This window comes from Hyperolius riggenbachi, chromosome 3, assembly GCF_040937935.1.
Source record: "Hyperolius riggenbachi isolate aHypRig1 chromosome 3, aHypRig1.pri, whole genome shotgun sequence".
Classification (NCBI taxonomy): domain Eukaryota; kingdom Metazoa; phylum Chordata; class Amphibia; order Anura; family Hyperoliidae; genus Hyperolius; species Hyperolius riggenbachi.
Genome location: NC_090648.1, coordinates 93,677,273 through 93,691,862, shown reverse-complemented (window position 1 = coordinate 93,691,862; position 14,590 = coordinate 93,677,273). Strand labels below are relative to the sequence as shown.

Sequence of the window (14,590 nt, the reverse complement as noted above, 5' to 3'; positions counted from 1 at the left end):
GAAAACGAAACTAGCTGGGGAGTGACTGCGACTGCACAGGACAGCTGCAGGGGGCTGGTAGAAGCCCAAGTAAAACTGTTTTTTTTATTCCTGGCTTAAAAGTGTCCCTTTAAGATGCTTGAGGGAAACCTCAGGCTGGGTGCAACTCTTGCAGATAAGGGGCAGTGCACTGGTCACATATATTTGTGTGTACGGTGTCAGATTGAGAACTAAGGAAGAGACAATAATACTCTTGTTTAAGTTTATTTTGGTTTAACATAAGTCATCAGCATACATATATACATAAATTACATCTTACATATAGGATCTGCGTTTCTTTCACTGCTAAAGTGCATTTTGTAATGATAAAAAAAGAACCTGCAGCTGTGACAGCCTGCTGTAGACTGGAGTGTCCCCATGGATACAGTATATGTTCAGTATATGGTGCACCAGTTGCTGTTGTCACTGGGCATGAGTCCTCCTGTGATCAGCAGAATGAGGTCTACAAACCACCAGATGCCAAGACCGCCCAGAGTAAGGAGTTTGCCCACAGCGGTGCCTGTGTGTCCCAGGCAGAAGCGATCCACTCCGAAGCATCCCAGGAAGAAAGAGTACAGCAGAGTGGTGATGAAGTAGTGACCAGTGTACCTGTGCACACAAAACAACATTCACCATCAGCCATCATTTCCTGCCTGAAAGTGGGTTATAAGATCCAAAAATAAAAAAAATATTGCCTAAAAATCATTAGAGCCCCAAATGTACCGTATATGTAAACCCTTTATGTTCTAAAATAGGTCCCTATATGTCCACTGATTTTTTTTTTTAGCTATGGTAACAAGCTTATCTTAAAATGCAAACAACAGAATCCCCCCCCCCCCCCCCCCCCAATTGAAGTCCTTCGAAGAGTTTACACAGCGATGTGAGCCTGTTATGCCTGGTACACACCATCATTTCCCGTCAGACAGGTTGAATCGATTATTTGACAGGTCCAATCTGATTTCCGATTTTTTTTTATGGTCAATTTTGTATAGAAATAATCAGAAAAGTGATCAGAACAAGATCACAACATTGATTCGACCTATCTGAAGGGAAATTGCATGGTGTGTAGGTGATGTTTGCTGTAGGAGGGACAGTAATCTATAAAATAACACTGAGCTGATAAGAAGAAAAGAAAAAAAGTGATGTCACTTTTGGCATCACAGAGAAACAGTAAAGGTGGAAACCGGCAGAAATATTCTCTTCTTTTCTCAGATCACATGTCTCCCACTTAAGGACCGGGCTGACTCTGCATTATCTGTGCTGCGTGGGCTCTCCAGCCCGCAGCACAGATCGTCATTACAGCAGGGCGATCATACTTCCCCCCCCCCCTTTTTTCCCCATTAGGGGGATGACCTGCTGGGGGGGGGGCTCCTCAAAGCCCCCCTCCGCAGCGATATTGCGCGCTCCCTCCCCTTACCTCCCTCTCTCTTCCCCTATGAGCTGCGCAGGGCGGATATCCGTCCTGCACCGGATAGGATAGGCTTCAGCCTATCAAATGACGGCGATCCCCGGCCAATCAGAGGCCGGGGATCGCCGATCTCCATCCATCATGCAGCGCCGTATTGATGTAAACGGCGGGGATTTCTTCCCCCGTGTTTACATTATGCGTGCAAACCGCGATCGTCGGCTCGCACACTGTTCACGGAGACAGTGAACTAGCATGGAAAGGCCGCTCGAACGAGCGCCCGTTTCCATGCAAAACCACAAACGACCAGGTGCCGCCTATCGGCGTTAGCTGGTCGTTAAGTGGTTAAATCTGACAGTTGGTACTAAAACAACAGGATAGGTAGGAAATAATTTTTTATTGGATGATTTATTTTATTTTATTTCATAATACTATAAGAGAAAATATACCCCTATAAACAGCACCACTGCAGACCATATGTGTCAAAATAATTTCTTTATTATCTTTGCAAACACATATCAATGATACACAAGTTTAATTTTCTTTCAGTTAATAGTTTCAGTCTTGCCACTTTAACACAGCTTTATTCTGAAAATATAAAGCAAAATGCACACTGGCGTCAATCACTCTAATGGTGCCCATAGATGGTACCATTTCTTTCATCCAATCTTACCTTTTCTATGTAGTATAAGGGTAAATTAAGTAAATACACTGAAAAGGTAATTTAGGCAGTTCCCTTATATTCCATAGAAATGGTAAGGTTGGATGAAAAAAAATTGTACCATGTATGGGCACCATAAGCTATAATTGTATTTTCTATGGAAGCATTTATTTGCAAGGTTAAGCTGGCCACACACAATCATTTTGCCACATTGTCTGGCAATCTATTTAATTCCTCTCTGAATGGAATTGATTCAGGAAGGAATCAATTACTACCACACACTGCACATTCCAGTAGGGAATCTATTGAACATCGATCAAACTGACGCGTTGCACTGTTTGATGCAGCGCACTGCTATGGGCTGCTGATCTTCCACCACAGCCCCGCCCCAATCGACCTATATCTTACGTCCTGTCCAATCGATAATTTCGATTGATTTTTGGTCAACATTGACTAAAAGTCGATTGATCGAGCATTTTGGAGGAATAGATTCCCTGCAGATCGATCGAATCTGTATGGAATCGAACAGGAAAATCAATAAGTGTGTGGGTACCTTAACTGTACTTCTAATAAAAACAGCCCTCATCAGTCCAGTTACATAAAGTGCCTGTCAAATACTTTAACAGCCTGTATGACACAGATATATCTTAGCAGGTACGCCTCATGCAGGCTTCTCTTATGGTACCGCCCCCCCCCCCCCCCCCCAACCTCTCTGTGGCTGGATGGTGTAATGGTCAAGGGCTCTGCCTCTGACACAGGAGACCTGGGTTAGAATCTCGGCTCTGCCTGTTCAGTAAGCCAGCACCTATTTAGTAGGAGACTTTAGGCAAGTCTCCCTAACACTACTACTGCCTATAGAGCGCTCCCTAGTGGCTGCAGCTCTGGCTCTTTGAGTCCGCCTGGAGAAAAGCGCGATATAAATGTTATTTGTCTTGTCTTTTTTCTCTCCAGCGTTACCCTATTTGCTTAAAGGGGAACGTTGCGAGCGACCTGCAAGAAAAAAAGACAATTGTACTCACATGGGTAGAGAAAGCACAAGTGCTCTGGACAAGGCAACACCTGTCTCTATTGCACGCAGTTCTCAGCATCTGTCTATTAGGGCTGTGAAGAGCATAAACCTGGTTTGTGCATTTGCAGGAGGCGGAGTGTTTTGTTCCTCCATATACAGACCAAGCTTATGCACTTCGCAGCCCATATAGACAGATGCTGAGAACTGCATGCAATACAGACAGGTGTTGCCTTCTCCAGTGCACTTGCGCTTTCTCTACCCATGTGAGTACAATTGTCTTTTTTCCTGCCGGTCACTCCCAAGTCATATAGCATACTTGTTCCCCTTTAAGCAAATGGGATAACACTGGAGAGAGGTTAGGGTGTGTACCATGAGTGAAACCTCACGAGGCTTACATGCTAACACGTATTGTTTTTATGTGGAACTGGTTGGGGGGAGCTTGACTGGTCTGATCCAACAGAAGAGTTACTATAGTATAAAATTGCTCTGCTAAATGTGCGTCCTAAGAATAACCTTGTACCGTGAATAAACTCCAGTAAAGTTGCCATGCACAGGGAGCGCACAACAATTTTACCGTGCAGGGGGAGCACCGTCCACTAACCCATTAACACCAAGCCCATTATCAGGTTAACGCGTGTGTTGCTATGGTAATGTGCATCACCTCGTGTTACCATAGCAACAGTCACCTTATTCCGGTAAAGTCCTTGACACTAATGGGTTAATAGCTGGTGCTTCCTTTGCGCAAGTAATGGTAAAACTGTTGTGTGCTCCCTGTTTAGTGCATCAAGCCCATTGTGTGGTAGGTGCTATACATGTTACAGGGTTAGTGTTATGTTCCATTCTCAAATGCTATGCAGCGTACATAGAAGTAGTGACCTACTTGATGCATGGCTTATTCCCACGCTGAAAGGTTGTCGGTCCTTCGCAATCAATGCCGACTAGCGCGTGGCACATCACTTTGGTATGCTGCACATCACCGTACGCCTGGCCCCCAAACTGTGGAAAAAGCATGGCAAAATAACTTAATAAACATTATGGACTATGTTCAGTTATATTTTGCTGCTGCCATTGCTGCTCTTATAGCACCATCTGCTGGTAATCTGCGGCTCTGCTGCAACTGTACCTGAACAGAAATAAATAACAATTTTCACGTTTTTTTCAACCAAAATGATCAAATTGAATGAAAGTTGAAAATAATCTTTTTTTTCGGTCAAGAAAAACGAACAATTACCCCGTTTTTTTCTATATAAATCGGATCAGACATGTTGGAAAAAAAATTTTATTCGATCTAACGGAATATTTGAACTAAATTATCTAATCAAAAAAAAAAAAAAAAAAAAAAAAAAAATTGTACCAGGTATGGGCACATTAAAGTGAACCAGAGACGAAGCACCCTCATGTATCCATATATATCAGTGGGAACAACACCTACCCTGCTTTCTGTTTCATTCAGTCTGGCTTTGCTCAAGAATCATTATAGCTGAGTCTGTTTTCTCGGGTGTCTTTTCAAGCCCAAGCCTGCCCCCTTGTGGCTCTGCTATAATGACTCAGCTATAATGATTCCTGAGCAAAGCCAGACTGAATGCTCAGTTAGGGATTTTATCAGGGCTGATAACAAGCAGGCTGAGCAGTGAAGGATGAAACAGAGAGCAGGGTAGGTGTTTTCTCTAATATTCCCACTGATATATATGGTAAAATACATGAGGGTGCTTCGTCTCTGGTTCACTTTAAGAAAGATAATGCAACATACATTGCATGCACATCTAAAGCTTTTTTTTTTTTTCAGAAGAGATGGCAGCTAACATGAAACAAGAACACATTCTGCAGCTCTGGCCAGAAAGGTGAGATGACGCAGAGCAAAACACCAGGGCAGCAGGTCTATCTGCAAGGCGTTTTTATGTTCTCCCCGTGTCTGTGTGGGTTTCCTCTGGGCACTCTGGTTTCCTCCCACATTCCAAAAACACACAAATAAATTAATTGGCTTCCCCTAAGTTGGCCCTAGACTACCATACATAAACTAGACGATATACACATATGACTATGGTAGGGATTAGATTGTGAGCTCCTCTGAGGGACAGTTAAGGGACAAGACAGAAGATGTAGGTGCTATATAAATACTAAAAATAATAATAACTAGGGATGGTCAATGAGATGCAAATAACTCAGAGCTGATGCAGTGCTATGGTATGCCAATTCTGTATGCAGCATGAAAATGGAGCCTGCCTACATTTGCATACAAAAGAGGGACCCCTAGAACCCAATATAGTGTAGTATGCACTGGTAAATGAAGGTGTGTGAATAGAGTATGTGCAATATACTCACAAGTCAGGGTTACCGCATAGGCAACCACTGTAAAGGCAGGTGGGGAGATTAGACCTGTCCCCACTCAGGATTAAGAAGTCACTCTCTGTAGATTAAGGGAAAAAGAGGTACCACCCCTCCACCAAGGGTGGATATGTATGACGTAGTATGGATACAGAGACGCCAGAAGGATAAAAAGATCTAAAACGTTTAAAAGTGAGGAGGTGGTGGTGGACTTACCTCCTCCGGGCAGACACAAGAAAATGCCGATCAATTTTCAGCAAAACTATTTATTTACATACTCCAGTATAATACAACGGGTTTCGCGGGAGTGACCCGCTTCCTCAGGCAATAAGATGGAGCGTATACAAAAACAGGCGCATGGCATAGTACCAGACCTGTTTTTGTTTTAAACGTTTTAGATCTTTTTATTATACTGGCGCCTCTGTATCCATACTATGTTATATTTGCATACAGCATTTAGATAATCCTGCATCAACTTAAGTGTGGATGTTAATTACATCTCACTGACCATCCCCTCAAAACTCCAGTAAAACAAGGTTATTTACGTACACAAAACATGGCCGAGATGGTAAACTTTGAGGGGTTACTAAGAGATACTATACATGACTTCATAGTAGGAAATAATCTTATTTCTCAGCATCAACATGGGTTTACTAAAGTCAGGTCCTGTTTGACTAACATGCTCAGCTTTTATGAGGTAGTGAATGCTAATATGGATATTGGGAATGCTGTAGATGTGATATACTTGGACTTTGCAAAGGCCTTCGACACTGTTCCCCACAGAAGTCTGGTGCAAAAGTTGAGGATGCAAGGACTGGGGAAGAGTTTGTGTGCATGGATAGGGAACTGGCTAATGGACAGAAAACAAAGAGTTGTGGTCAATGGATCGTACTCAAAATGGGAGACTGTTAGCAGTGGGGTCCCACAGGGGTCTGTACTGGGTCCAGTGCTCTTCAATTTATTTATTAAGGACCTAGATGCAGTAGTGAGCAATGTTGCTATTTTTGCAGATGATACAAAATTGTGCAGAATCATCAACTCTCAGGAAGATAGTGTCATATTGCAACAGGATCTGGATAGGATGGCTATATGGGCACATACATGGCAGATGAAATTCAATGTTGACAAATGTAAAGTCATGCATTTTGGTCGTACCAATGGTCTAGCACCATACGAAATAAACGGGATACAGTTGGGGACATCAAACTTGGAGAAGGACTTAGGAGTACTCATCGACAACAAACTAAATAATCATACTCAATGCCAAGCCGCTGCAGCTAAAGCGAACAAAATTTTGGGATGCATTAAAAAGGGAAATAAAAACTCGAGATGCTAGCATAATATTGCCCCTGTTTAACTCTCTAGTAAGGCCACATCTGGAATATGGAATTCAGTTCTGGGCACCACATTACAAAAAAGATATTGCAGTTTTAGAGCAGGTGCAGAGACTAGCTACAAAATTGATACGTGGGATGGAAGGTCTCGCTTACCAAGAAAGGTTAGATAAACTGGGTTTATTTAGTCTAGAGAAAAGACGCCTTAGAGGAGATCTAATTAACATGTATAAATACATCAGAGGGCAATATAATAGCTTGGCGGATGAGCTTTTTGTCCCTAGGCCTTCTCAAAGGACTAGAGGACATGATGCGCATGGAGGAAAAACGTTTTAACCATTTATTTAGGAAAGGGTTCTTTACAGTAAGAGTGATTAAGATGTGGAATGCATTGCCACAGGAAGTCATTATGGCAAACTCTATACCTGCATTTAAAGGGGGCTTAGATGCTTTCCTTGCGTTGAAAGACATCCATGGCTACAATTACTAGGTTATGTCTAATGATGTTGATCCAGGGATTTTATCTGATTGCCATCTGGAATCAGGAAGGAATTTTTCCCTTTTGGGGCTAATTGGACCATGCCTTGTGGGGGTTTTTTCGCCTTCCTCTGGATCAACAGGGGTATGTGGGGGACGGGCTGGAGTTGTACTTTGTACTGGTTGAACTCGATGGACGTATGTCTTTTTTCAACCAAAATAACTATGTAACTATGGTATGTGAAGGAATATTTAGGTGTGCTTTAATACTGAATTAAAGTTCAGCTACAAGATATCAAGGCAGAATAACATCTACCAGTCTTTCCATAACCGACTATTTGTAAATGAGTTACAGAGGTAAAGTCATCCAGCCCTCAAATTGTGGTTATGGAAATTTAGGATACTGACACATCAAAAACATGACGTATATAGCATGACTGTGGAGTTAGAGGTTTCATAAACTCGGAGTCGGAGTCATATTTGGATGATTTTGTACCCACTCCATAGCAGTGCAAGGACTGTGGAGTCGGAGTTGAGGAGTCAGAGTAATTTTGGGCCCCTGGAGTCGATGAATTCATAAACTGAGAAGGCGGAGTTCGGTGATTTTTGTATCCACTCCATAGCCCTTCATGGACTGTGAAGTCAGAGAATTTTGGGTTACCTGGAGTAGGAGGTTTCATAAACTTGGTAGTTGAATGATTTTTGTACCAATTTCACAGCCCTGTATATAAGGAAGAAAAGGAACTACAGTAAAATTCACCTTGGTGCATCCATAGCCAGCATCTTGCTGCATAGACTCATTTCCTGTATGGTCCATTGGATCATCACACTGGATAAACTCTTCAGGCCTAAGAAACAGAAAGTACTGTTCAGCTGTGTACAAAACATAACATTTTGTTTTCTTAAACACAGCAAAATAGATATATCCAAGTATGTATTCTCAACTGTGACATCGGCATGTGAAAAATCTCTCTGAATTTCCATCAGTTGTGGTTGATGTACGTTTGAATTGCACTACAACTGCCAGACCATTTAAAAACAATGGACTGTTGCCATCCAAATGCAACGTTTTTCCCTTGTGTGCATTTGCGTGTAGAGAAAAACAAAACAAAACAAAACTGACAGCGTGTCTCTTGAATTAATGAACATGCATGACCAGTGAGAACGTGGTGCGCAGAGACTGAAGGTTTGGAAACAGGAATATCGCAAATGAAAAACCGCAATGCCCTAATGGAAATTCAGCTGTAAGCTTAGTTCACACTTTAAACAGTGTATCGGTAGGACTGGGCAAGTGCGAGTGGTTAATGTGGGTTATACATTTCTTTTGTCGGGAATGTTATTAGGGCTATACAGTTACAGTTGAGGCCAAAATTATTAGCCCCCTTATAAAATTAGACAACACTTGATTTCTCCATGAAAATTATTATTATTATTATTATTATTATTATTATTATTGATTTATAAAGCGCCAACATGTTCCGTGGCAAAGTAAGAAATGAACATTGGGTACATAATAATACAGACAATGGTGTACACCAATATACAAGATACATAATTAGTGACAAAATACAAAAAAATGATACAGAATACAAAATATAGACTTGGTAATGACAGTGATAAAAGTAACATAATAAATATAATGTATAATGGTTACCAAGACACAAAAGGGGGAGAGAGCCCTGCCCTTGCGGGCTTACAATCTAAAAGGAAAGGGGGGGAACAAGAAGAGGGGTAGTATACGATAAAATATATAAAGGCAGTGTGTTTTAGGATACCTAGTAGGAGTGCAATTTGGTCTTAGGACAAAGGGAAGTGGCCTAAGGTATATGCTTGTCGGAACAAGTGTGTTTTTAGAGAACGTTTAAAGGTAACAAAAGGTTGGCGAGTGACGGATGTGTTGTGGGAGGGCATTCCAGAGGAGGGGTGAAGCACGTGCGAAATCTTGTAATTGTGAATGTGAGGAGTTGATTCTAGAGGAGGACAACAGAAGATCATGTGCCGATCTGAGATTGCGATTGGGTTTGTATCTGGAGATTAGTGAGGATATGTACCGGGGAGAGAGATTGTGGAGAGCTTTGTAGATTAGGGTTAGGAGTTTGAACTGAATCCTCTGGTTAATTGGGAGCCAGTGAAGAGCTTGACAGAGAGGGGCAGCAAGAAGAAAGATGAATGAGGCGAGCAGCTGAGTTCAGTACCGACTGGAGCGGGGCCAGTCTGTTAGAAGGTAGTCCACAGAGTAGTATGTTGCAGTAGTCCAGACGAGAAATTATAAGAGCATGTATTAACATTTTGGTTGTGTCTTGAGTGAGAAAAGGTCAGATGCGAGATATGTTTTTGAGTTGGAGATGCGGGAGCTGGTTATGGAGTGAACATGAGGAGTAAATGAGAGATGAGTCGAATATTACCCCCAAGCACCGTGCTTTGTTATGGAAGTGTTATTAACATTTATTTACTTCAGGCAGAGAGGTGGACAGAGACGGTGGAAAAATTATTAGTTCCGCTTTACTCATATTAAGTTTTAAGAAGCGAGAGGACATGAAGGAGGATATAGCAGACAAGCAGTCAGGAACACGTTTGAGAAGGGAGTTAAGGTCTGGGGCATAGAGGTACAGTTGTGTATCGTCTGCATACAGGTGGTATTGAAACCCGAATGAGTGTATTAAGTCACCGAGACCGTGCATGTAGATGGAAAAGACTACACTACTATCAAAAGTCCCCGAATGTCTATCCGCTGTATCTACATTTATGTCATTAATTATTGAATAAATTATCCTTTGATTCAAAAACAGTTGTTATCCTATTTGTGCTCGAGCGGGTCATACCCACCTCCTATCTAATCTCAACTAATTTTTTTCTACATTTAGGTCATCCCGCTTCCTTAAACTCAATGGGCTTGATTCACAAAGCGGTGATAACCCAGTTATCACGCCTAAAAGACTTTAGGCGTGATAACCATTGCACCACGCTGGTGAAAAGCCCCTTATCCTGCCTAAACTCAGTTTAGGCGTGATAAGTTTAGATCGCGCGCAAAGTCCTGCGTGCAAAGCAGCGCCATTAAACTCTATGCGACGTTTCGCGAGCACCAGACTTTTCTAGCGCAAAACTTTTGATCAGCTGTGCACTGCGGTGCTAACCCAGTTGGTGCTATAGTTATCACGCCTAAACTGAGTTTAGGCGTGATAAGGGGCTTTTCACCAGCGTGCTATCTGTTAGCACGCTTTTGTGAATCAAGCCCATTATGAGCAAAAACGGAGATTGTGATATTTCCACCTTCGCTCTCTGTTCCACCTCCCATTGTCACAATCAATGTAGATAACACCCCAATAGCATCAACTACCCAAAGCTTGTTGCCTGGGGGCAACTCTAGACTCTGAGCTCTCCTTTATACCGCCTCAGTTACCCTTTAATTTGTAGTCACCAAACCAAATTTTAACAACATATCAAATTATTTGATTTCATCAGCAAAGGGAGTGCATACATTTGCATAAATCAGCATCAATGCAGAATTATTTCCATCTCGTTGACCATCTCTATTAGTGACACGACTACACATCAGGCTTTATTCTTACAGCATAGATGTTATTTAGTATATATAAGAGATTCCTGTGTACACATCATATATACAGTCACAATCAGATATGTATATCTGACCTTAAAAATACGGGGACTGCTTTATTGAAGCCGCACAAGTAACTAATTTTGATTGGTTTATTTAATTTTTGTGGACTAAGCACAGCTATTACTGTATATATACATTATTTTTAATGACTATTATCTGAAAAATAGAACATTTTATCATATTTTCTATTTTAATTACAGTTACAAATTCATTAGGAGTCGGAGTCGGTGCATTTTTTCCCGACTCCGACTCCGACTCCAGGCACCCAAAATTGCCCGACTCCACGACTTCGACTCCGACTCCACAGCCCTGGCTATTTATGCACGTTTTCATCATGTTCAATATGATTATTCACAAAAAAAAGTGAATGACAGCAGTGCCGGCGCTTTTCTTCTCCTTCTTGCATCTAGATGTGACTTATGCCTGAGCACGCTGGAGATTCTTATTACACCATACCTGGTTGTTTGTGACAGTGCCGCCCCTCCCCCCTTCCACTCATAAGAGGACAGTGACTGCAGTGCCAGCGTTTCTGCATATTTTTCTCTTGCAATATCTCAGAATATTCAGAGAGTGGAAAGAAGGCAGTTAGAGAGCAGTCAATGAGAGGTGTGGAGGTGGTATTTGAGGGCTGCCTGGAGAATTCACTTCGGATTTTGTCAATTTTATCATTGAAGTATGTTGCAAATTCTTCAGATGATGAAGGAGGAGGAGGATGGAGAACGGAGCTGAAGGTGCTGAAAAAGCATTTTGGATTGTGGAAATGGGTAGATATTAGGGAAGAAAAATAGGACTGTTTTGCCACAGAGAGTGCATTTCTGAAGTTGTTCAAGGCTATTTTATATGAGATGAAGTCCTCACCATTTAACAAGTGTGTGTTAGTTTGGAAACCCACTACAAAAAAAGTCAGTTAAATTAGGATATTTTATTGATACACCAAGTTGAAACAAGAAAAGGCAAAAATGAGACATTCAAAATGATTAGCCCCCTGGCCATTAATAGTCATGAGTGTACCCTTTCTGAGCTACAACTGACAACAATCGCTTATGAGTAGATCTTTACTAGGTTGGCACAGGTCTCCTGAAGGATTGTGGCCCATTCTTCCATTGCAAATTGTTCTAACTGGTCCAGATTGCATGGTTGCCACGCATGGACATTCACTTTGAGCACCCGCCACAGATCCTCACTAAGATTTAGGTCTGGGCTCTGTGCAGGCCACTCAAGGGTGGTCCGTCCATGACGCCGCCTGAACGTCTTGCATCAGGTGGCATTTTAAAAGGGGGGGGGGGCATCCTGCCCAGAGCTCGTTTACCTTCTGAGTTGGCAATTGCCTCCTCCACCACAGTCTCCCTCGCTTCTAGACCTCAAATCAGCAGTGACCCACAGCACCGCAGTGATGAAGAAACTGCTCCCATAGCAGCGTATATACAGGAAGTACTGTGTATGGGCTGTTACCAGAGGAACCATTCTCCTGTCTCTTTATATGCCAAGAGGTTTGTATAGTGGTGGTGTGACTGCAACCAGGGCTGTAGAGTCGGAGTCAAGGAGTCGGAGCAATTTTGGGTACCTGGAGTCGGAGTCGTGATTTCATAAACTAAGGAGTTGGATGATTTTTGGACAGAATTCACAGCCCTGGTAAGTATTAGACTAAGGAGTTGGAGTAGAGGAGTCATTTTGGGTACCTGGAGTCGGAGTTGGCAGTTTCGTAAACTGAGGAGTTGGAGTCGGAAGATTTTTGTACCGACTCCGCAGCCCTGACTGCAACTGCATGATGAATCCACAGCAAGAGTTTTTTTATTCCTAAATAAATCCAAGACAACCTCAGGTTATTAGAAAAAAAAGCAAACAGAGTGTCGGATCTCCAATGATCAGACAGTGCTGTATCCACTCCATAGGTCCATTAGGAGCCTGGAGGAGGATGGGCTTCCAACGGTTTTGTTGCAAAAAGAGACAGTTTCTCAATTCAAGAGTTGCTTATCAGAACGCACTCACAACTCTGCAGAGTGAGGAGAGCAGAGGTATACGGCTGCTAGAGGAATGCGTCCCACTGCGAGAAAAGTTTTCCCACCCCTCACTACGACTCTAGAGGCTTCCTTCTACTGAGGTAAGTATCTGACATTTTGTCGCATTGCGGTACTCGCAGTAACCATTACAGTCAATGGCACGTTTGGTCCTGATGATGCGCCACAGTCTTTGATGGCGCGAAACGGCTGTAGACCGCTCTCCTCTGCCTATACCTCTCTCCATCATGATATGCAAGATGCTGTTATGCCTTTTAATGGATTAAAATAAAAGTGACATTTTACTTGGATGTGCACCGCCGCTTGCTTCCTCCACATTGAATCGGTTACTAGACTTGGTGAGTTGCACTCCATGGTCCAGATCTTGCTACCTGTGCATAGCACCTGCCTCCATCTTTCTGCAATGTCCCACTGTAAAAGAGGCCTAAAGGGAAGGTCCAAGGTAAATAATAATAAAAATTCTACTTACCTAGGGCTTCCTCCAGCCCCTGGCAGCAGTCCTGTGCCCTCGCCGCAGCTCCCGGTCCCCTCCAGTGCAGATGCCGACCTCACCAGGTTTCGTAAAGTCACCAGGTTGGCATTTCACTGCGCTCCAGCGTGTGACTCACGGAGTCGCACTGACGTCATCCAGACTGTACTGCGCAGTAGCTCTGCACCTGTGTAGTACAGTCCGGATGACGTCAGTGCGACTTCGTGAGTCACACGCTGGAGCGCAGTGAGATGCCAACCTGGTGAGGTTGACATCTGCACCGGAGGGGACTGGGACCCACCAGAGCTGTGGCGAGGGCACAGGACGGTGCCAGGGGCTGGAGGAAGCCCTAGGTAAGTAGATTTTTTTATTCACCTCGAATCTTCCCTTTAAAGGAGACCTGTAGAGAGAGGTGTATGGAGGCTGCCATATTTATTTCCATTTAAACAATTCCAGTTACCTGGCTATCCTGCTGATCCTCTACCGCTAATACTTTCAGCCATAGACCCAGAACAAGCATGCAGCAGATCAGGTTTTTCTGACAATTTTGACAGATATGACAAGATTAGCTGCATGCTTGTTTCTGGTGTGATTCAGCCACTACATCAGCCAAATAGATCAGCGGGGCTGCCAGGCAACTGGTATTGCTTAAAAGGAAATAAATATGGCAGCCTCCATATACCTCACTACAGTTCTCCATTAAGCACTGGTGACACCATAACTGTCGCTGTGCTGCTCATGCAAAATGTCCTACTTCTTAAAACAATGAGGAGATCAGCTCTATACAGTAGTAACGACAGCGGTCAGCCGCAATGCTTACAGATACTCGCACAGGACGAGGGGTCCTCTGGGGTTCCTCACTTCCGGGGTGGCGGTGGTGCTGGGCTCCGGTGAGGTGGCCGGGCTCGTACTATTCTGGGAGGCGATAATGGAGAAGGTGAGCAGCAGCCCCTGCCCTCCCAATAATAGATAAATCACCGGCGGCTGAGGCCACCGCATCCTCCTCCTGGCATGGGCCTCTCCCACACTACCCGACTTCTTCCGCCCACACTGCTTCCACTAATCAGAGCACAGCAAGCTAGCGCCGCCCTACGTCACCACGTACGAGCGTGCGTCTCCTGCGGCTCACTATCACCTCTATTGTAAAGAGGTTGCAGTTCTCTTTTTAAACACAAGATGCCGCTGCAGTTGAAAGCGTATTTCTCTCTCCAATAAGCGCTGGGGCCAGGCGTAGTGGCAACCGGTCCGCGCATGC

The 14,590-nt window shown here is 43.4% G+C and overlaps 1 protein-coding gene across 1 annotated transcript; it reads right to left on the bottom strand.

Annotated features, from left to right (window-relative positions):
* Positions 1-227: 227 nt before the first annotated feature.
* Positions 228-14,399, bottom strand: TM2D2 (TM2 domain containing 2). Its single transcript, XM_068272275.1, has 4 exons — positions 14,156-14,399; positions 7,990-8,077; positions 3,974-4,089; positions 228-627 (listed from the first exon to the last, which is right to left on the bottom strand). Exons 1-4 carry the CDS (start codon positions 14,332-14,334, stop codon positions 414-416), a joined length of 597 nt encoding a protein of 198 aa, XP_068128376.1. The 5' UTR covers positions 14,335-14,399; the 3' UTR covers positions 228-413.
* Positions 14,400-14,590: the final 191 nt, after the last annotated feature.